General features: G+C 44.7%; 2 protein-coding genes and 1 long non-coding RNA gene across 4 annotated transcripts in view; 1 reads left to right on the top strand and 2 right to left on the bottom strand.

Annotated features, from left to right (window-relative positions):
* WHAMM (WASP homolog associated with actin, golgi membranes and microtubules) overlaps window positions 1-259 on the bottom strand; it is a 15,114-nt gene extending 14,855 nt beyond the window's left edge. Inside the window, exon 1 of the mRNA XM_009644041.2 lies at window positions 213-259. Within this exon, the coding sequence (XP_009642336.2) occupies window positions 213-259 (47 nt within the window). The remainder of the gene's footprint in view (window positions 1-212) is intronic.
* A 3,813-nt stretch (window positions 260-4,072) lies between these two features.
* FSD2 (fibronectin type III and SPRY domain containing 2) lies at window positions 4,073-20,658 on the top strand. The gene is made up of 12 exons (XM_009644040.1): window positions 4,073-4,807; window positions 4,886-4,981; window positions 6,067-6,300; window positions 7,592-7,614; window positions 8,601-8,722; window positions 9,764-9,919; window positions 10,975-11,109; window positions 11,877-12,030; window positions 12,419-12,552; window positions 14,491-14,623; window positions 17,902-18,078; window positions 20,406-20,658. Exons 1-12 carry the CDS (start codon window positions 4,073-4,075, stop codon window positions 20,656-20,658), a joined length of 2,352 nt encoding a protein of 783 aa, XP_009642335.1.
* A 984-nt stretch (window positions 20,659-21,642) lies between these two features.
* The window catches only part of LOC118452803, a 3,593-nt gene continuing 1,920 nt past the window's right edge, over window positions 21,643-23,315 (bottom strand). The window contains exons 3-4 of one of the 2 annotated variants that reach the window (XR_004842648.1): window positions 22,601-22,943; window positions 21,649-22,417 (exon numbers count right to left, since the gene is read on the bottom strand). This is a non-coding gene — a long non-coding RNA (uncharacterized LOC118452803). Of the gene's footprint in view, window positions 22,944-23,315 lie in introns of both variants that reach the window. The other variant, XR_004842647.1, reaches the window with a different exon arrangement.

The raw sequence follows: 23,315 nt of genomic DNA, 5'->3' as shown, positions 1-23,315 counted from the left end.
GGGCGGGGCGGGGCGGGCGGCCCTCACACAGCTGGCAGGAAAATAAATGATAACATTGAGAGCGGGAGGTGAGGCCTGCGCAAGGCGCGCGGAAGAGCCCCGAGTGTGCGAAAAGCAAAGTTATTTTTGTGAAATAAGCAGCTGTTTCGGTGAAGAGGGGTGAGCAGGGTGCACAAGACGCACAGCCCTGCGGGAAGGAGCAGGGGCGTTACCTCAGGGCGGCCCCCTGGGAGGCCTCCACCATTTTCCTGTGCCCCATGGGTCCGAGCCATTGACAGCTGTGGCCGCAGGCTGAGGAAAAGCAGGCGTGTATGAGCAGTTTTCCAGCCATCAGACCCATGCGCCCGGCGAAATTTCACAAGTTGTTCCCAGCCCAAAAGCCACGCTCCTCCCCTGAGCTTCAAAATGGAGGCAGGCGCTACCCGGTGCCAGCATTTGAGCCCTGGGGGGGGGTGGCAGGTGGCCCCAGGCCGCTGTGCCATGTGCCCAGTGGGTATGGCCACAAACCACCTTGCAGTCAGATGGTGCTTGTCCTTCAATCAAACTCAGGCCTAAGGTGATCATACTTATTATACCACCTAAATACTGCCTCGGGCCTCTGGGGGGAGTGGGGAGCAAAGGGGGTTTTATGTAGCACAGTGTGCAAGGCTGAATTTAATTCATGGTAAACAATGTTATATTCCAGTCTTCGGTAGCAAAGCTGACAGCACTAATTTTTCAATTTTTAAGGCCCGCAAGATAGCATAGCTTAACAGTATAAGGGCAAAAATAAGTTCTTGTTTGAAAAATTAGTACAATCTGCCTGACAGCATAAGTGTTAACATTTCAGCAAAGGCTACATCATTTATGTGAAAACATTTCTGCTCTGATCTCACAGATGATAGAGGTACTGTCAGCAGTAATGAGATCATGACTACATGGGTAATTAACTTGTAATTCCTTACTGAAACAGCAAACAATTGCACTGTTAGAAAAGTGAGGAAATGACACCAAGTTTAATTGGAAAAGGAGGAAAAAGCAGAGCTGTGTCAAGATCCAATAGATGTTTCCCCTTGTGCCATCCCCTGAGCTCAAGACATATAGAATGCAATATTCTCAAACATGTTTAAAGGCAAAGCTGGTTCAGTAGCACGTTCACAAGCAGAGGATTATGTATGCTGGACAACTGTGGGTTTGAGTGGATACGTAAAGCTCAAGTGCTACAGTAATCACAATAATCAGTGGTAATATACAGCCTGGTTTTTATCAAATGAACCACTACTGAGCGCAGACTGAAGGGATACGTTCCCGTGAAAACCCTCCCTAGCTGGGCTGTTGGCCACTTTCTTCGCTATAATTAGCTTTCCAGTGGTCTAGCATACACATACAGGGTGGGAATGTTTATATATATATAATAAGTGTATGCAACATTATGATTTCTGGGGTTTTTTTTCTAAATTCTGATTTTTTAAATATTTTTTTCTAGAATCTGATCTTGCTTCCAACTCAATCCCATAGTAAAGCTTCTGCTAATTTAATAGAGAGAAGGAGTTTGCCATTAAACTTTGAAAAGAACAGAACAGATACTGCCATTTAAGTATGCAGCAATGCTGTAAGTATGCGTCCAGGCATTTGAATTAGTTTGTGCAGAGCGCACATTTTGTGTATCCCACACGCAATACTCTGCCTAGCACCACAGCCTTGGAAATCACTCCTAGAGTCAATGACTGCACTCTGCTGGGTTTATTAATACCAGCTCAGAAAGTGAGAGAGTGGTCTGGCTTTAGCAAGGGGTCTGTATAATTGTTCCAAGTACTTCAGATCCAGGAATCAACCTTCAGAGCCTTTTCTCGTTGTATGACATTCATCCTGGTGACACTCAAGTAGCACGCTGCTGAAGGACAGCCAGGGCACATCTATATTTGTTCCATTGCTCATTGCTGGCATGTCCCCCGAGCAAAGAGGCGGTCTAGGATTACGATAATAAGTCTTCCAACTGCAGTCATAGGAAAGTGGCAGGGAATTGCTTTCGTGTGAATTAATTTTTACTAGGGGAAATAAATGTGAAGTTTGATACCATCTGAGCTATCAGAAGAATTTATGACATCTTAACATAGAAGGCAAGTTTTTAGGTAGTAACATTCTTTGTTATTTATTTTCGATAGTTGATGATCACGGACTTAAACATTCTTCACTGTAATTGTATCTGTGCCTGTAAACTGAGCAAGCACTGAGCAATCATCTGAAAATCTTATTTAGGCAGCAGGGTTCCAGACAAGCTTAATTATGTTCATTTTAATTTATGTAATTTAATTTCATTTTGGTAGGAAAAATACTTGTTAATTCACTTTTCTAGTTAGTAGGAACTTCTAAAGCAAGACTTACTGTTATAATTATGGGGAAAAAAGTCTTTGTGGGAGCCAGACAACATTTTCTGGTATGTGTCAAGACCTTTTCTTTGTTTAATATGTTAAAATTTGCATGATTTATTTTATCGCCTTTAGCATAAATAGTATTTCTGCCTAACTTCAGTGTTTCTGTCTATAGTAAGATATCAATAGCTATAGAATCCACAGCCATGTCTGCAATGCCAGAAGACAAACGGTGAACTTCTGTGTGTGTTTTGCAGATCTGGTAGGCTGCACTGTTTTCAGTCATTGATACAAAACTGGAGAGTTGGAAGTTTCTTAGCATTTTTCACTGGTTCAGGAAGTTCCTTTCTAATAAGTCACTGACTGTGTTGACTTTGTTAGCTAAGTAATCCTCAGGAATATTAGTAAAATATCAATGAAATAAATTTGAAGTGAATAGCAAGTACTTGAAACTATGAAGACCATAAAAAGTAGTTTGAAAGCAAAACTGCTGTGAAAGCTTCTGCAAAAGCTCTGATAGCCCTAATGTCTGACTGACCTCTTGGCTTTTTTCTGCAAGAAAGTGGTTTTAAAGCTTTCATATGCTTCACTGAGCTAGGACTGAGTGTAACCATTAATATTCAGTTTAAATCTTTCCATGAAGTCTTTTGATTGTAGTAGTAAAACACTGAGTAGTTTTGTAGCCATGATTTTGTTAGTGCAGGGATGTTGCAGCTCTGACAGAGCACCATGTGGTCTCTCTGTACTAGCATTATTTCATGTGCTGTTATTAATACAGGCTGGTTGGAAAGTGTTAAGATTGCCCTTGCACCTTTAATGTTGTCCCACATGCAACTGCTTTATTATACAGCTTTGCATTTTGCATCCACACACTCTTCACACCTCCCATATTGCACAGAATGGACAAAGTGTGCAAGCTCCAGGTCAGAGCAGACTTCTCTCAATTCAGGGGTCAATGACTTCCTAGTTACTGCATGCTTTATTATGAGGATCATCATCAACCTTTTTTCTGAGCTTCATTTATGTTAAAATACATATTTTCACAGCACCTGAGAACCCCAAAAGGCAGTATTTTTCCCTGTTTTATAGAAAGCATCTGAGACCTGGACTGAAAATAATGTTAAAAGAAACCTCAAGTTTCAGTATCAAGAATGGCAACGTGAAAAATTCAGAACACGATTTTTCAGGGCATTTACTAGCGTGTTATATGGCATCAGTGGTCACAAGAGAGGGCATCCTACAGTATGCCTGACTGACAGTTCAGAAAGAGTGCTCGACAGCGGCTGAAGGGTGAGCAGACTTCAAACCAGGCCACCTCCAGTTGCACAGAACAGCACTAAGTGCACCTGAAGCACAGTCACAGTGTTGAGCTGAGGACAGGACTACTCCACAGTTTGGAAATCAGACATCAGCATGACAGATGAGCCACTCAGAAAACATAGGATGCAAACCAGAGACAGCTCTCTGCTGTGCTTTGCACAGAGGCGAGAAAAAACAAGCTTCCCATGGCTTCACTTCAGAAGCTTCACTTCCTAAGTGAAAGCTTTGGTCTTTCTCATGCCTACCTCCAGGCCCTGGGCAGTCCTCAGCCAAACCTATTCCATCTACATATTTTTAAGCAAGAAAAACTCATGCTTGATATCTAAGTATGTAGCTAAGGATCTTTCTTATCTTTTATAGGTTTGAGACTCATAATCTCAAAAGCTTTACTGAGGATACCAATGTCATCCAGCACAAGAGTGTATGATACTAGTGACCAGTCACCCGGTCGTTCAGCTTCCCCACCAGTCCCAGAGCCTAGTGAGACTGAGGCTGAAGGCTTGATATTTTATCACATGGATCTTTATGGATCAAAGGAGAGGTTTGATATCTTTCCCGAAGAACCATCTGGTCAAGGTGACAGATCTCGGGGGGATACCAGAAGGGAATCTGCATTGAATAGTGAAAAATTTCAGTGCTCACAAGAAGCTGGATATGACTTGGAGAAGGAGGTTGCAGAGTTGGCCAAGATGTATGGACTTGATGAGGACAGAGAAAAAGAGCTTGAGCTTCTTGGAGGACGTCTGGAGATGGTGGAGAGCAGATGGCCACCTGCTCGCACAGATAAAGCAGGATCACAAGGCTCCCTATATAATGCATCAAAAAGCAGCTCTCCAATGAAGGATCAAAGTCAAAGCACAAAGCAACAGAGACTTCCTGTCAAGGCTTCTCAAGATGAAGATCAGGGCAAAGTCAGAGCAGAGGATGAGGCTGAGAACCACACAAGGTCCAGAGAGGGGCTTAGCAGCGGTGGCACATCAGATGAGTGGAGCAGTCAGGCTGTCAGTGAGGAGGAGGAAGTGGCAGATGTTTTTTGCTGTACCTGCAAGACGCCAATCCGAGCTTTTGACAAACTGTTTGGTGAGCACAAGGATCACGAGGTGGCTCAGCTCCCCCGTGCTGTGGAAAGTGAAAAGGTAAGAGTAATACAAGTACTGCAGTGCCTCAAAACCAGTGTCCAGACATACTAAAAATCACACTGGGTGTTTTGGTAGGAGGAGATTCATAAAAATATGTGCAAGTTGGAAGAGCAGATTGCTCAGATGGAAAACTTTGCCAGTCACTTGGAAGAAATCTTCATCACTGTAGAGGTAAGGCATTTTTATATTGGGCTAGCTTTGCGGTACTGTGGCTAGAACAGTTTTGACAGTCATAGTGTTCAGTTGTTAATGAGATGAGTAATTATGGCAACAGAGGACAGAATTATCTTGGGGTTTGCCTAGACTGAGGTACTCGGGAAAATGCATCCTAATGAATTTTTTTATATGGACTAGTAAAACCACATTAAGCATTTGCACAGACACCTGCATTCAGAAACCAAGTGACACCCCCCCTTCTCGGGTTTTCTTAGTTTTAAATGGCCAAAGAACTGTGACCTAACTAGTCTGTCCAGAGTGTACCTCCTGTGTTCACTCAGTTTCATTCACAGAATTGCCAGAAACAGGCAAACCCTGCGACCAGCTGCATCCAGCTACAGCACTTCAAGCATTGTGCCCCTGCTCACCTGATGTCAACTTGGCCCTGGGGGAAGGGGCCCACCTGGCAGCAAGTCAAACTGAAGCAGTAACTCAAGGCACCTACTGTCTTTTCTCTGCTGCATGTGGCACAGAAGGACATCAGTGCCTGAGCAGTGGGCAGCTGCTGGCAATAAAGCTTTGCCTGCTCCTTAAATCTTCCTTCCTAATGCTTTCTCCAACAGTGAGTGAGGATACCAACATTAGCTGCTCAGCTCCCCCAGCATGAATCCATGGATCCCACTGGGTTGCCATGGTTTCTCTCATGGTAGGATGTGCTTGACTGTGTTGGTGGAAACACTTGTGAGATTATGGCTAGGTTATAGCCCTAGTTGTGCTCCCTGGGCTTACGTTGGAGACAGTTGACTTGCATAATTGTTTTTATTATAATTTCTGATGCTCTTACTACGCCTAGAACCTGGATCTGGTTCATCCCCACTGAGGCACAAGAGAGTATTGGATCTATACTCTCTTGTGCCTCAGTGGGGATGAATGATTAGAATAAACCCCTTGAAAATGCAAATTAGTCAAATTACAGATTTTGTGTACTGGCATTGCCTCCCTGGCAAGGATAATTTTAGGCAGACCTGAGTAAGACTTTTGTCTGGCTGAGCTATGAATCAGGCCTGACACCAAGGAACAAACCCCCAATTGCCTTGCAGGAAAACTTTGGGAGGCAGGAGCAGAACTTCGAGGTGCATTACAACAATGCAGTGCAAGTGCTTGCTCAGAAATACGAAGAACAGTTGGAAGCACTGGGGGAAGAGAAGAGGCAGAAGCTGGAAGCTTTATATGGGCAGCTGGTCAGTTGTGGGGAACATCTCGACACTTGCAAGGAGCTGACAGACACAACCCAGGAGCTTTACCTGGAAAATGACAAAGCCAATTTTATGAAGGTAAAGAGCTTTAACTGGCAAGGCCCCTTCTAAGTGTTCCTTGCTGCTTGCAAGTAGTCCCCAGCTGGGAAGTCCCAAGCGGCTTTATTTCTAGAGAGTGTTTGGGGGTGCTTGGTCTATGGTGCTGTCACTGGTCCAGGCGCTTGGCTTGGTGGCATTGACTTAGTGGGGCAACACAGTGGGGCCAAAATGCAGAAGCAGCAGCAGAAGTTTGTAACTTGGATGCTCAATGATTTATGAGTCTCACTGGGGTTCAGAGAGAAGATGTGTCTAAAAAGCTTATCTCGGGAAACTCTGGAAGCACTTAGTGTTCATTGCCTTATGCAGGCTCAGCTCTCTTGCTCTATTCTGGGCTCACAGCAGGCAGGCTGATGCAACCACTTTGGAAGATGTTTCTTTTTCTTCCTCATTTTGTTGGAAAGTTCAGCTGAACAGGAGGCTCCAAACTAAATACATCAAGAGCTCCTGCAAAGAGATGGATGAATCCCACTGTTGAGGAGGTGTCGAGAAGTTATTTTTCTTTAGCAGGTAGAAAAATAATTGGGGAAAAAATGAGAATTTTCACTGCTGATGAGTGATTGCTCTAATCTGAGCTGCCCTGTGACTCAGGTGGGTGGAAGCATTTCTATAGCACAGCCTCAGTAACTTCTGAACCGGACAGTAAACAAACCTAACACCTCCAGTCTGCTCCAATGGATCAGCTTGCTGTGTCACTCCAACCTGCGGAGTTCTTTGCATGAGCTAACTTTTCCCATTCCTCTGCATCTCTGGAATAACCTTATTTTCTCCTTAGTTCATAAACAGTTTTACATCACCCCTAGGAACCATTATTCACCAAGAAGTGAATAGCTGTTGGTCATGAGCTCTCAGCTGCTTAGGTTTCTCCAGGGATGGTACATCTGTCTTCCAGTAATGTGCTCTGCTCGGACTCCCTCCAATGCAGATAATTTCACTAAGTTATTTTCCCCAGCTATTGTTGGGGGTTTTTTTGTGAAGGATCTGTTGGCATTTTGGAGACTTGCGGAAGGATAGAGTCTAGAGTCTAGATGGGTAGACACTGGTCACTGCCTGATAGCGCATGTTATCTTATTGTAAATTCAGCCAAGATCTGTCCATCTGAATGGACAGTTAGGCACAGCTTTGTTCTTTGAGCTGGGTGAGAACCCATTAGCTCACTCTAAGGGCTGTATTTAGGGCAATTTGTGTAAGACAGGTCAATGGCATGATGTAGACTAATGGAAGAAATGTATCTTTTCTGTCTTTAACACTCTCTCTCTTTTTTTTTCTATAGGCAGCAGTAACCATGGTTGACAGGTAGTATCTCAGTCTGGGATTTTGTGTCACATTCCTTCCTGCTAGTTGGGCCCGTTACTGGAGACACTTGCATGTTCTGGACCCTGTTCAGGCACACAGATGTTATCTAAACTACTAGAGCTACTGAAATCTTTAGTATTTCTGGTTCAAACTGCAGCAGAAGAAGTTGCTCTAAGAAGTTTAATGCTCAAAACTAGTTTTGAGCCAATGTTAAAAAACCCAAAGGGAGACTTAGAGCATGAATAAATCACTGTTTTCAGCTTAGTCATAAGGAACTAATTTCAGTGACTGAGAAACAGGATTGCAAAAGATCTTGAAAGAAATGCTCTGGATACAAATCTGCCTAAAACTGAGCTCCCTAAATAGATTAGTAACAGGCTAATTTATGCATTAGTATAGAGGGGTAGAAAGTCAAGATGTGGGAGCTCAAAACAGATTCTGAAAGATCTTGGAGCAGTTGCAAGAAATCTTAAGGCACACTAAATCAGTTTCAAAAAATATGCATTTAAATTGTCTGTCATCATTTATGAAAACACAAAGATACCCCTTTGTTTCAAATTTACAACACCTAGAATCATGAGGTCCTGAATTAGTAATAGTGTCATAAATAATTCTAAATAATGAAAGTCATGGAGCTAATAGTTTGCTTCCCACAAGGGGTGCTGGGGAAATCTCACTCACCTGCTCGGTGGGAGCGCAGTGTGCCGCAGCCAGCTTGCTGCGTGAGTAGGGCACACGAAGTGTGGTCCCTCAGTCCCATCAGCATCCAGCTCTGTTTGGCATCTTGGAGCACTGATCTGATGGATGGCTGGGTATCTCCAAGCAAAGGGCGTTGCGAGGCTGAGCTTTGTACAACTATGAAAACATTATTTTAAGGAAAGAGCTATTACTTTAGAATTTGACTTTCTTTTCTGCTTACTAATAGGCATCATAGAAAGGTATCTCCAACACTTCCAATTAGACAATTTTGTTTCCTACAATTACAGGCTGGAAGAATTCTTAAAGAGAGAAGTGGATTTAGAGCTTGCAACACTGCCAGACTTTGAAGAGCGGGTCATAGATTTCTCTGAAGTTGAACAACTAATGAACTCCATTAATACTATTCCAGGTACTCTTCCTATCTGATCATTATTCCAGACCTATTTACATTTAATTAAGGATATGTATTAAACAGAAGTCCATTACTTCTTTTAAAGGAGAACTGCAAAGGCAGAATTAGCTTCTCCCTAGTTTTCCCTCTAGATTTTTTTGTTTCTTCATATATACAGAGACACTGGAAGCTATTTTTGGATATTTTTTTTTTAATTTCTTTGCAGTATAAAATTACCAGAACTGCCAAGTTTGGTCTTCATGGCTTTTGCTGGATGATTTCCTAGAAGACTCCTCCCTTCCGTTGAGGGGTCGGGCATGCTTAGTTGGCGATAACTTGTCTTACCTTGTAGTTGCTTGAACAAAGTAGAGAAGGACACCAGACTTCTTTAAACAACCTGCACAGTTTCTTTCGATAACCAGATTTCAATGGCTTGTTCCTCTGCTATTTAGCAAACATTTTTCCTATTATCCACAGGAAACAGAGTGAAACAAAAAAAAATTTCTAATAATTAAAAAAAATAGAAATACGAAATATTTTAAATCTTTTATGGCACACCACAAACGGTCAGAAAGAACAATATGCATTTTTTTTATGCCCATACATAGTGTTTCTTAAAGTAAAATAGCATTTGCTACTTGTTTGCTTGTGCTCCTGACGCCATGTTGGACAGCTTTTCCCTCATCTTTCCTCCAGAGACTGCTCAGCCCCTGGTCTGCAGCAGTGCAGTGCGTGTCAGATGTTGCTCCCGCGGGGCCGTACTAGCTCGCTGGGGAACAGCAGCCCTCAGAGGCAGGGGAGATCAAGATTACAGAGAAGGGTTAGGCTGAGGCTTATGTATGTTGTTGTTTTGATTTTGATTTGAAGCAAGACTAGTTCATATACCAGTGACCTGATTATTATCTACAACTATTTACAAGGTCAGCTCCTAACTTTTCTCCACTTGGGAGGAATATGACTATTCAATGCTTAGGCTTTGTGTAAACACCTTTGTGAGAAGCCTGTAAACAACATACTATGCTTATACATTCAAAAAATGACCTGTTTCCCCCTCTGCAGCTCCTTGTGCCCCTGTGATCAATCCCCAGGCTCCCAATGCAGCAACTGGCACCTCACTTAGAGTTTGCTGGGGCCTCTTCTCAGATGACACTGTTGAGTGCTATCAACTGCGCTATAAACCAGTGAGCAATGAGAGGGACAGTGATGAGCAAGCAGGTAAGGAGGCCTGGACCCAAGGGAACACCTCAGCCCCCCACTGGCAAAACGAGCTATTTCTGAAGTGCCTCTGGACTTGCTGTAGCAACCAGTGCACCTTCTGTGCAGTCTCTCTGCCACCAAAACTGCCATATTTGCCACCACATTTCCTGCTTCTGGCTTCCTTGCTCTTCCCCTGCCAGGTCTGCCAAGCTGCCGGCTGCAACAGGACCCATCACAGGAGCAACGACAGGCTAGGGCAGCAGCTGGGATAGCAGAAGTGGGAAGGGGACAGTGGGTGGAGTCAGGTCTCAACAGTAGCCTTTCCTTTCCTGGGGGGTGGGTACTGCATTAGACACACATGCGCTGCATCCACTGCAAGGCACAGTATTTTTAGAGAGCAAATCATCATATTATGGGCATGCCCACTGAAACCCCCAGTCATCTTATGGTTTATCTCAGTGCTAATAATAGACTGTAACTCCCCATCACCCACACGCACAAAAAAAAGAACCACACAACCATCCTAAAATGTCCCAGTCTTGTGACAAAACTGCCTTTGCTCATAATATTCTTGCAGAACCTTTTACTGAAAACACCCAGTCACTTTTCTAGCAGAAGTGCGAGTCAGTAGTGTCAAATGGCCAATTCAGAAAGAAAAGCAGAACTTGTCCAAATTTTATAAGATTGAGAAATGAGTAGTGAAATAGCTTCAGCTCTTGTCCCACTGCTGGGATGAGCTGGCCAGATGCCATCCCCAGAGTGGGAATGTGCAGGGTCTTTTTAGAAAAAATTCAGTGACAGGTGGGTGACCTTTCTTTCTGTTTTTTATTTTTTTCCCCGAGTGATGTGGAAGTGATCAGCTTCAGAAGCTGATGCGTTGTCTGATTTATGCCTCCTTAGAGGAAGGCATGGTGAAACAGCCTGACAGCTAATCAAAGGGTGTGGAGCACAAGGAGCTGTCTTGAACTCAGCACACAAAACAATGCACCTCAACTCCATTATTTGAGGCAGCTTTGGGTAAGGGTGGGTATCTGTGTAAAGGCACTGTAAATGCTTTGTTATTCTCATTTCAGAGCATACGCTAAAAGTCAAAGAAACATACTGCACCATTACTAACCTGTTGCCGAATACACAATATGAATTTTGGGTCAGTGCTTTGAATGCCTCTGGTATCAGTCCACCAAGTGAAAGAGCAGTTTATGTAACAGGTAAAAATATTTTATTCATATGATTATGTGACTGTCATAGTGAAATTCACAGTTATTTCTGAATTTGATGCCAGTAATACTTTTTGGGCGCTTTGTTTCTTCTGATGTAAGTCTGCTGACTGCAGGGGAATTTCCTACTTTTATTTGGAGAGCCTATGAGGCCAATTGTCTCCATTTTGGAGTTGAAGAAACAGAAACACAGTGACAAAATAACTTACTTAAATGCAAGCATGTAGGAGAGCAGAGAATAAGGCTCAAGCCTCCCAGTTCTCCCAGAAAGCCCTCCTTTTATTAGCCTGTATATATTCGGTGGATTCACCTGCTATGCTGCCCTTTGTAACTGTAGTTCAGTCAAGCACATTTTGGACAGACCCTGGTTCTCTTTTATGAAGTCATGACATCAAATTCAGCGAGTCAGAGTGAGACCTTCAAGCACTCATTCCAGATGTCTTCAACATCTTAGAGCAGAGAAAAGATGCACCTTTATGACAAAGATAAAACCAATGATAGAAAGAAAAGGGTTGTGTAATCACCTCTATCTGTTACTTCTCTGATTAATTCTCTTGGGACCTTTATAGTCCAAATTAAGTCTTTGAGTAGTACTGTTAATCACCCTGCCTGCTGTTTATTGTCCATTGGGGAAGCAGTTTTCTTTAACTATATAGTATTAGTAAACAACTTTGTTCTATTTTTTAAGTCTTCAAAGCATGTTTGTTGCAAACATCTTCAAGCAACAGCTTAGAATTGTTCTTTTGCCTACTTTTTAGCTCCTTCACCACCTACCATAAAGAGTAAAAAGATCCGAAGCTGTGAAAATGCAGCACTGGTGTGCTGGGAATCTAGAGACATTAACCCTGTTGATTCCTACACAGTTGAATTGTCCAAGCTGACAGATGAAGAAAATGGCGATATTATTACTGAGTGAGTCACTATTCTATCAAGTCCATGACCTGTAGAGATGAAACCATTTCAAGTCATGTAGCATCAGATAGCACTAAGAAAGGACTCATGACCCTTTGGTGAACTCACCTTTATAAACATTCCTGTTAGTAAAGTTAATTGTATAAATTTTAATCGAAAATTACTATATATGGTATGGGAAGAGGGCAGAAGCAAATGTAAAACTCTGCGTAGTCTGTCACAATCTCTCTCTCATTCCCACTACTGACAACTGTACAAGGTAAAGAGTTGTTGATGGGCTACAAGAAAAGCTGATCATGTAATTTTTTCTTTGTTGTTCAGAAAAATAATCTCAAAGGCCTAACTGTGTTCTCTACCCTATCATTTTCCATGGATTTATTTTCTGTAGATCTATCGTTGGGATTCCTAACTGTGAAGTCCTAATTCACCTCCAGCCAACACAAAGCTATCGCATCTGTGTTAGAGCCCTAAACCTGGGTGGTTCCAGTGAAAGAAGTGAACCTGTCCTGATACACACCACAGGTACTGTACAGCTCGGATCAACTCCAGCAGCCTATTGTAGCATCTATTATCTCAACAGAAAGATCCCTGCTGGTTTCAATGGCCTCTGGATCAGGTCCCAGTCTCTTACATCTAATTACACACCTGGTAGCCTTTTAGGAATTAAAAAAACACTTTTTGTAACAATAAGTGCATTGCTTTAGCTCTGTAATTCAAAATTATTTCAGTCCAGTACATTTGATACTTGAAAGAAACTAATTTCTAAACATTTTAAAAGCCTAGATCAACCCAATGCCCCCAGATGTGGCCAGCTTGCCAAGTACTGACACACCAGTGAAGAAAGTTGTAGTGTGCTTTTACTTTACTTCAGAGATTACCTTGTAATGATGCTGCTGCTGGAAAGTATGGTGGAGACAGTCAGTCAGCACTTTCCAGAGTAATTTGGATATGCAAGATCTTCCTGTGTATATATTAGAAGGTCTCCAGCTTGGCTGGGGAAGCTCAGAGGGCTGGTTCCCTTTATTCATCAGGAAAAAGGCAGTCCAGCTTTCAGCTGGAAGCTTTGCTTTTGGTAACTGACATAGCATTATCATCTCTGCTCTCAGTGCCACACTGGACAGGGATTAACCCTCTCCCCAAAAGGGAAGCCAGAAGCCCTTTCCCCTCCCACCTGTCTAATCAAAGCTCATTTTCATGACTTATAGGTAGACACCTGTTTTCATTTTCACCATTGCTATAATGATGCTGCAACTTCACTAGGGTGTCTCAAACCTCCCACATCACTTGCAGATGCATTCACACCATACCTGTGTCTCTTCTGCACTTACCTTCTGTGAGAGATTTGCAAATTGTGCTTATTCAGCAAGCTGACCATACCCCCATTATTTTGCAAAAGGCTACGTTTCAGTAAGAAACCTGTCTGGTACACATCATTGACACCACAGAAAAGAAATGATCATTCTTAAATCCCTGGAGAGGAAGGCTGTCATTGTGTTACCATAGTTGGTGTGTATTTCAACTACTTAAATCAAATGCAGTATTTGAAACTGCCAACTCTGCTTGCACAGCATGTGTTTGTTTTCAGCAGCACATGCCTGTAATTGCCCTGTCATTGTTTGTATTGTATTTGCATTGAAGTAACTTGCAGTTTGATTATAATGATTTCATTGGGAGAGATTTATCTTCTGTGAGTCTACATTATGCAAACAGCTGATGCAAATTTATCTGTCAGCTGCAAGCGCTCACCTCCAACTCTGGGAATGACCTTTCATTTTTTCTTACTGGGGTGGATACACAAACACCAACTACAAACAGCAGCTGTGATGCACATGGCTGCTCATCAGAGCGCAGTGCGTCAGACCTGCTTTGTGAAATCTCCAAAGGGAGAAAGGTAGAACTACTTTCATCCTGGGCTGGCTTAGCTGATTTACCTCTCTGAGGCCTGATCTGACAAGGAGGTGCTGAGGCATGAGTGATGCTGCCTGTGGCACCGTCCTGGAGGTTCCTTCTCTTCAGCTCTTCAAACTGTGCCCGGCATTTATGTGGAAGAGTGGGGCCATGGAGAGGCCTTTAAGCCCCCCTTCTCCTCTCAGTGATTAAATGTAGATCACTTCAGCTCTGAGGAAGATGACTTGAAACTGGACAGTCCATTGCAGGGAGGACCCCTCATTTTTGAATAGCTACTTGTGTGCAATGCCTGCAGCTTTGAGCCTTGGCTGGGTTCAAAACTAGGTTGAGCCCCCTTTTCTGCTTTTTACAAGGCTGTAACTAAACAGTGTTAAGCAATAAAACACCCATTTATTTGAAAAACTCCAAATGGACAACTTTGTCCTCTCAATGTCAGCCACAGATTCCTCCCAGAGCACTGGTTATTTTTTTTGTGGATCCAAACAACATTTCACCACAACCCTAATGTTAGGAGTTGCTGGAGTTACCCTCAGGCATTCTCCTCTCTTGCAGGCACCTACTTCTGCCTTAACGAGGACACAGCCCATCCTTTACTGGCGATTCTCGATGATGGATTTACAGTCGCATGCGATGAACTGGAGAACCCGGAGTGTGATCTGCCTGTCTATGATAACAGCTTTACAAGGTATACAGAAGAATTTCAGCTGCAACTGATGCATGTGGTTTGTGGCTGCTTCACCCACAACACACCCCTACCTTGAATTTAAATCCACTAAAAAGGTTTACTGGTACTGAAGCTCTCCTCACTTTCAAGCTAGGCACCAACCAAGTACAACTTCCAGACTGTGTGTATATAACATATAGCGGTTTTTTCCAGCTTGGTTTTTGCATAAGTGACTATGGTTGTCTGCAGTTTTAGGTAACTGCAAACATTTTTGTCAGTCTTTTAAAAATATGGATCATGCATCTTTTAGAAAATCAAATTTATTTCAAGGTGTTTCAAGTTGGCCTCCTAAGAGAACTATTCAGTTTGAAATGGTAGGCTTTCCCCATAGTTCCCTGGAGAGTAAAACTCCGTATCCATTTATCCAGGCCCCATAGTTTTACTGGGGTTATTGTTCCTGAGCACCATTACTGACCTCCCTGTGGCTTGCTGCTCTTTTCTGAGAATTTCTAGGGTGACTAATACATATTATCTAAAACATCTCCTTTCGCATGATGTGTACACTGACTTCTATTAAATTCCAAAACTTTCTTCCCATTTAATTCTTTACGGAGCCCAAAACCCCCAGAAAAATGTCACAAGAAAAAAAAAACCCAAACCCTATATACTCTTAATACAGCAATAGTGGGATTTAAAAAAAAAAAAAAAAGGGGCGTAATTATTAGGCTCCTTTAATTACAGTGATCCAGCACTTGCACATGTCCAAGACTTCCAAGGAGCTGCTTCTCTCTGTTGGCTGTTGCTCCCTCTCTCCTGCCCATTTCTTTGCAAGCTCCTGAGGTGATAGAGTCCTGTGCATAATGTGCAGGAGGCTCTGCCCAACCTTCCTTGGTCTTGTTCTCACACATGGAGATTTGGGGGCTGGTTTTATATAGCTCTGTCCAATGGAAACCACCAAACACTCATTTTCTGTAAAACTTGTTGACTACAGCAGCTACTACAGAATGGGCAAACAAACCTATTGGTGCTTTGGGCAGCTGACCCTCTTCTTTGAGAGAGACTTGTGTAGTTCAAAGCACAGCTGGTCTATTTGTTTTGGGTTTTTTTTGTTTAAATGGATGCTTGGAAGTGTCTAATAGGGCTTTCAGCAGCTCTCATTGATTTTGTGAGTTTAAATCTCTGTCTCTAGTTGCTCTTTGGAACTTAAGCATCACTTGGAAGTTAATGCAAGTTTATAAAGAGGATTACAGATGCAGCTGGCCACAATTAGATACAAACCTGCTTACATATGTTGGGCACCTTGAGCTCAATTTGAACAGGTATTTAAGTGCCAAAGCAAATGCTAAGGAAAGGCGAGGGATTGGAATACTTACTTACCTCTTGCTGAAAGATCTAGTTGATACTATTCGGGCCTACAGATTTACTTTCAACATGTAATTAGGCCCTTTGCCACTGAAATGAGAGACTTAGCTTGCCAAAAGGCATGTTTCCAATAAGAACCACGGAAACAACCTATAACCAGGACGGGCACCTGCAGACACAGAACAATACGAGCCCACAACTTAGTCCCTCCATGGAAATGCAATGTTACTAGAAGAGTCAGGAGATAGAAGATTCTCTTCATTAAAGTCATCGTGATAAGCCTAAATGGGATTTCATCCCACTTCCACAGGGTGCTTTTATGTTTCACATAAACAGCCAGGGCTGGCCTCATCTCGTTCTTAACTCTGAGGCTGAGTTTTTGATGCCACTGTGAACACTCAGAAGCCTCTTTCATGCCAAGATATGGTGGGGAAAAAAAAAAAAAAAAAAAAAAGAAAAGCCCCCAAGGTGAAATAACTAACACTCATACTACAAGGAAATTGCATCGCAAATTCTTCTTTCTGAAGTTTGTGTGATCGACAAAAGACAAATGTATTTCCCAACCACAAGCAGCTCCTACACTCTGACTCAGGTTTGCCTTGGTGGCTTTGCAACTCTCATTACTATGGTAATATTTTGTTCACAGATGTTTACCCATCCATTTTGCATCATTCCCTTTCCTTCTCAAGCTGTAGCAGCACAGCCTCTCTCAGTCCAGATTTCAGCAGCCTTTAAGCTATTTGCAAGACATCTACATGCATTTGTAATGAGCTGTACACTTGCTTTAAGCGATTGCTGCTGAGGTGGCACAGAGTACAGCTATCTTGCTGTGCAGGCCCACCCTTGCACATCAGGCCCTCCAAATGCTGCATGCAGCTCTTTCTCAGCATCACCCAAAGGTAGGCGAGCTCGGAGTGTCTGCCAGCAACATCCTTTCCCCTTGTAATTTACCACGTTAGTCAGCCTTACCACAGAAACATACAGGTTGTGTGTGACTCCCCATCCAAAACTAACAGTGTGTTTTGAAACCTGCTATCCCCTATGATGCAGCAATGACAGCTAATACACCGGGTACTTTTCCTGAGGAAAAGCTGGGGTGTAGTCTTACAGGATTCATGTTGCCTTCGAGTTAGTGTTTGAGAAGCATTTGGCAGGGGTTATTTTGTCCAACTTTCTTGCTTCAGAACCTGTGCTTTTGCAGACCTGTACCCTCAAAGTGCCCAGCTCCTTTGGCTCTGTGCCTGTAAATCAAGCTGAAGGGTCTCTCTGTGGTATATTGGCTGTCTCTCCTACATATCTTTTTCGACAGTCCTCTTCTACGTTTTGCTTATCGTAAAGGCTAGGAATCACAGTCTACTGTTAAAACCTTCCATGGCCCAGGTACCTAAGCATATTCCAAGCTCTGCTACCATGATCAATACTTGCTGGTCTCTCCAAACACAGCACAAGCAGCTCTCCTCCTCCAGAACTGCCCCTGGAGTTTCATGCTGTTACAGTGCTCCATTCCTGATGGTGACATGCAAAGCCCTGGGCTGTTTGGGAAGAAAACAGAAAATCTATAGCTTTTTCCCCCTGCTATACTGGGGTTCACCAGAGCACTCTCTTTTCTAGCAAGTAATAATTTTCCTAGAAAATCCAGGCAGCACAAGGAAGCTGTTCTCCCTATTCCTGAAAAGTGCCCAGGGCACTTATTTATACAAAGCTATCCACAGGTAAAACCAGGGTAGGTGTCACCAAGAAACCTGCAGGTTCCATGTCAGGTCCTCAGCATGTGGCCTTCGCTGTAGTCAAAAATCCATGCTGCACTGCTAAGGAGACAGCAAAAGTGGCTTTTGTTTATTGATATATAATGTCCAGGTACATTACACACCTAAACGTTGTAAATAGCATTGCAGAGAGTCCTTGCCAAAGCACATACTCCTGTCTGTCTCCCACAGGTGTATTGGGATCCTGGGCAGTCTGATCCCATTTCCGGGAAAGCATTACTGGGAGGTGGAAGTTGAGGAAGATACAGAGTACAGAATTGGCGTGGCTTTTGAAAACACTCCAAGACATGGTTATCTGGGGGCAAACAACTCATCCTGGTGCATGAGGCATATCATCACACCATCGAGGTAAGGGCTGTGGAGGCTACAGGTCTCCTACAGGAGCACATCCTACATGTACACCTTCAGGCAGAGCAGCAGAGCGCTCCTACTTGGCATGGGGCAGACGGAGCTTTTGTATCAAAGCCCAGCCCAAGCGCTTCATCAGGAGCCTCTGACATTCCGCCATTGGCACTGTGAACTGGTGTTGGAAGAATACTGGAACCTTTAAGCAAATCCTGCTGCTTAATGACATTCTCACATTGAAATAGGCAGTCCCAGGAACAAATCTGAATAAAATCTGCATTACAGACGTTAGCTGTAAAGGCCTTGTTTTAGGTCACCAAAACCCCAGTAAGAATACAGAGAGTAATAGATCCATGTAACCTAGAAACCACCTATCTATCTGGCTAAACCCAGTTGTATGCAACTGTTTTTTGATCTCTCTTTCCTACCTATGGAAGTACTAACAGCCATACCTGAATGCAGAAATGCCAGCTCCCCTTGTGCCTCAGCTGAACCCGCTGGCTCTCCCCCAGACACCATTATATTAGCATCATTGCCTTTGACTCCCATGTGAGATTTGGGCACCCTATGAAGCACCCAGGAGGGAGAAAACAACTCACCCCCCAGGCAGCCCCGAGTATTGCCTGCTGCCAATCTGAATGGCTCATCGCTCAGCCTGCAAGAGTTGCCAGGGTGCTGCTGGGTCCCCTTGAACAGGGAGCCTGGATACCACCGGAGTGTCCCCAGCGTGCAGTGTCAGCAGATGCTAAGGATGGCATAGCATGGGCCCAAATCTGCCAGTCCTCCACCTGCTGGTACACAGGGAGGGGTTTTAGATGCAGCTCAGTTGGCTGGAGCACACGCTCCTCCCCAGGCGCCTGCTGCTCTCAGCTCCCCAGCAGCTGGGCCACTGCACAGCCAGAGTCCTTAGCGGTGCTGGCATTCGCCTCCCACACAGCAAGAAATGCTGCTTAATGAGAGAGACCAAACCCACTAAAGCTGATGACTCTCCCATACCTTGCAGGCAGGCTAATTTGATTTCCTTGCTACGTTGAGCTAAGAGGCACATTGAGGTTTGTTCTCATTCTTCTGGAGCAATGAGCATGGACTTCAGAGAGAAAAGGGAGCTGGGCCATTGCTCAGTTTGAGTCACTGTGATACCCATTTCTGCAGGGAAACTGTCTCAGGATTGAGTGGTGTGGGTGGAGGACGTGGTTACTGAAGAAGCCGGCCCTTATGAAATGCCAGATAACTCACTTCAGCTGAATAAATCTTCTCATTTCTGCTCAGAAAGGCACATGTTCCCATAGAAGTCTCATATTTTTGGTTGCAGCGTGCCACACTAGGGAGAGCTGTTTGAGTAACTGTTGAAGAATCTCAGCGTTACTCGAACAGTGACTACACGGGGAAGAAGAGGGCTACCCTCAAGACAAAGCTGCTTACATACAGAGCACCTTCCTGGCCTCCACCGTCCAGAATCACAATTAGAAGATGTCACCCTCTAGTAAATGAGCACGAAGAGTGGAACTTCCCCATCAACACAGCCCTGGCTTAGCAGGGAGGTCCTGTAGGAAAAGCAGCCAGAAACATTAGAGAGTGGGGTTTGAAAAATTATATCCAATTGTCTGGAGGTTGCATAGCCACACTGTGAGTCAGGCAGCCTCTGCCCAAGGGACCGTGCTCCCTCGCTGCTGCTGTGAAGGTGGGCGTGAGCAGTTCCCCTCACTTTGGCAGGAGAGAGGGCTCAGTACCACAGGCGCTCAGGGAGCAAGTGGGCAGCATGGCAGGGCCGGGAAGGACAGGACTGGGTCACCTCGCCAACTCGCTCCTTGGCAGTGCCTACAGCTATCTAGGGACAAGGCTGAGGGGATGATGAGCATTGTTCTGGGGCAAGCCTTACTGGTCTAACAGAGCACAGCTCCTTCACAAAGGACAACTTCAGGCTAAACCTAGCGGCAAGGGTGCACCCTCCGATTTACATAACACCCACACCACCCTCTGAGACACAGAAAAAAACTGGAAGTTCCATGTTGCGCTCTGACCTCGTCCATATCTAGGGGCTACCACCCATCCATTCACAGCCAGACTGGGATACAAGAGGCCTGTTACATGGGTTGGGCAGGTCCAAGCACTGAGGATAAGGCTGTGTGGAAGCGAGGAGTGCGCAGCTCCTTGGCAAACACAGCCATTGCTCAGCAAAGTGGATGGGACTGGGGCAGTAACCACAAGGCACACAGGAGGGATGGGACTGTGAAGCAGGAAGCATCCCCTGGAACACCCCCCTGTGCCCAAAGCCCTTCCCTTGAGAGCCGCCAGGGTGCCCTCAGGTTCTTTGTGTTTCTTGTCTACAGGCACAAGTACGAATTCCTGCACAGCGGGATGACGCCAGACATCAGAATTACTATCCCCCCCCGAAGGATTGGCATCCTGCTGGACTATGAGAACTGCAGACTATCATTTTTCAATGCAGATATCGCCCAGCACCTTTACGCATTCAAATCCCACTTCCAGCATTATGTCCACCCCTGCTTTGCTTTGGAAACACCCGGCATCCTACGGATACATACTGGAATTGCGATACCCCCATGGACTGCCCTCCCATAGCCTGTGTTCTGCAGCTGCCACATCTACACGTAGCCTGCGCTGAGCAATGCCTTCTTTCAGCATTAACTGCTCCATCGCACTCCCTATAAACCAGCTGCCTCCCAAGACACAGAAAAGACCTGACCCAAACCAGCTGCCAGGCCTGAGCCCTCATGACTGTTTCTGTCCTCTTAGGCAGAGTCTTAACAGAAAACCGTTATGCTCTCAAGATCCATCAGCATCCCAGAATTCTCCAGTTCGAAATGGGTACCATCCTCCTCAGAGGCGCCACCGTCACCAAGCAGCAGCGGCAGCTGGATCACTGGTTCTCCCAGTACCCATTTGAAGCCTAGAGAACTCCCCTGTTCCAGAGCAATCGTTAATTCCACTCTTGTGGCTTCTGAAAGGCTAAAAATTCAAAGAAAAACAAAAATAGCAAAAGGCATAATCACTGTACAGCTGCGAGACACAAGCTGGAAACTCCATAAAGCTGATCTCACCATCTTGTCACTACATGACGTCTGTGATACCAGATAATCAAACAGGCCTCCCTCGTGTGTGAAGTGTTAGCACCTACCACACACTTTCTGAAATACCTGAGCACGTGCTACGGTCTCAAATAATAAAAGACATTTTTACAGAATGCCCATGCTTCTCATTCATTCACCCAGGGAAAAAACAAAAAAACCAATCGAGGCCTTTTGCAGTGCTCAATTGCCCCTGTGGAGAAATCCAAAGCATCGTTTTTAGCTTGTTCCTTGTTGGCCGTGCTCACCTCCACCCAGGCATATGCTCCACACTCACAGGTCTGTTCTCCCCCTCAGCACTGAGGACTCGCCCCTGACGCTGTGCCCTTGAAGCTCTGCACGTCCAGTGGGGGCTGGCCCAGCACTCAGCTGAAATGTTCTTGTTCCTGCTTCATTTCCAGACACCCGACAATCAGCCAGGCACTGCCCCTCAGGCAGGCCTAGCTCTTAACAGCCTCATTCGTGTATGTCAAAACTACCTGAATTCAGTCAAGAGTCATTAACAGAGAAGCTTTTCCACAGATTTATTGCTCATTCATTACAAAAACCATTGGTTCAAGTTTCCATTCTAGGGGATAGCAAGGAACAGGCAGCGGCCTCTACAATATACAGGGTCCCTACAAATAAACAGCCTGGCAAAAGCGAGATTTGATGTAGAACCATGTGCCAAAAGCTTGTCTGTTCTTCCCCAAGTAGCTTAAAAAGTCTCCCCAAAACAGGCTTTGCAGAAACCGTAAAACCAGGAGCCGAGTATGTCATTACGGCAGCGACTGGTTTCTCCTGCTCTTGTTTTGCAAGCCGCAAAAGAAGATGGGTTTAGCGACACGCAGCTATGCAAGTACAGTGCCCTTTCTTGGCCTACCAGGAGTTCAGGGTCGCGATGGTCCCTCTGTCAGACCTCCTGCAAGGCAGGCCAGAGACTTTCAGTTGCTACCTCCTGCAGTGAGCACAAGCTGTGCCCCGCAGAAGCAGGGACTCAGCCAGGAACCACTGCCAGTGCAGAGGGCAGGAGGCAGCCACGCGCGCCCTGCTGACATTGGCGAGGCCGCACCAGAGAACAGCAGCTGAAAGCAAACAGCTCCTCTGCCAGGGGCTGAAGTGGCCAGAGAGCACCACCCAAGTTGTTTTAACACTTTTTTTTTTTGGCTTAAAAATGTATGCCTTGATTCAGGGTCCAATTTCCACCCACCGGAACATGTTTAACCTTTATCTGCCAAAAATGGAGAGCCACACACTTCCTTTCAAGTAGATATCTGAAAGAGTAAAAGACATCGGTATCAGGGCAGAGGTATGAGGATGTCTGAACCTCGCAACAATGCCTTTAATGCAGAAAGGCCGCTGGTGAACCCAACAATTCTGATGAAAGCAGATGTCCTCTAGTGAACAGTCCCACCACTCCCCACCAACAGCTTTTGCCTCAAGTGTTTAAACCGCACCTGTGTCCTGGCGCCAGGATTAGCCGTTCATCTCAGATGATATAAGAACCCAATCCAAGCTATTTTTCAACTGGTGAACTGCCCTGGGAGTCCCCGGGACTTCCCAACCCTCCTGCAGGACTGCTGCAAGGAAGATTTTCTGAGCCAAACATGAGGTGCTTGGACACCCTCAGCGTGGGACTCTACGGGTACCAAACAGCTCTGTCATTGCGTCGCCAGCCTGATGGATCTGTTGGAGAAGGCAGGCCTGATGGCTGAGCGCAGAGCAACCTGCTCAGCAGAATATGGCTCGGTGGTCATTGCCAGGCATGGTACAGGACAGCTCAGGCAGCAACAGAACTATCTGAAAAAAAAACAAACAAGTAAGCAGTAATTGGCTACTACATTAAAAACAATATGGGAAACGAGTTTGCATGTTTCTGTTTAATAAAAGCTTTACCTGTCAGCAATAACCCAAAAATTTCCTCCCTTAGGAATCCCAATCCTTTCACTTAAATATTTATATAGCAAAGGAAAAGGCATGAAACACCCAAATTTTTTAAAGCCAGATGTCACCATGAATCACCTTTACATAAATCCTTTCCAGGGAAGCCACCACTTCCACTACAGGGTCTATTGATCAGACTAGTATGGCACCCAAGCTGGAAGTTCACATGAACCTCAGCTTTCTGCGTGAGTCCACCCATAAGACTGTGGGTAAGGGCCAAACCTGGTA

This window comes from Egretta garzetta, unplaced genomic scaffold (assembly GCF_000687185.1).
Source record: "Egretta garzetta isolate BGI_Z169 unplaced genomic scaffold, ASM68718v1 scaffold287, whole genome shotgun sequence".
NCBI lineage: Eukaryota > Metazoa > Chordata > Aves > Pelecaniformes > Ardeidae > Egretta > Egretta garzetta.
Note: the sequence above shows the minus strand (reverse complement) of the source record. Positions and strands in the feature narration are given on the sequence as shown.

Coding starts and splice junctions, on each gene's coding strand:
- FSD2 (XM_009644040.1), top strand. CDS start 4,073: ATGTCATCCAGCACAAGAGTGTATGATACTAGTGACCAGTCACCCGGT. Junction 4,982..6,066: donor AAATCTTCATCACTGTAGAG/GTAAGGCATTTT, acceptor ATTGCCTTGCAG/GAAAACTTTGGGAGGCAGGA. Junction 12,553..14,490: donor TGTCCTGATACACACCACAG/GTACTGTACAGC, acceptor CCTCTCTTGCAG/GCACCTACTTCTGCCTTAAC.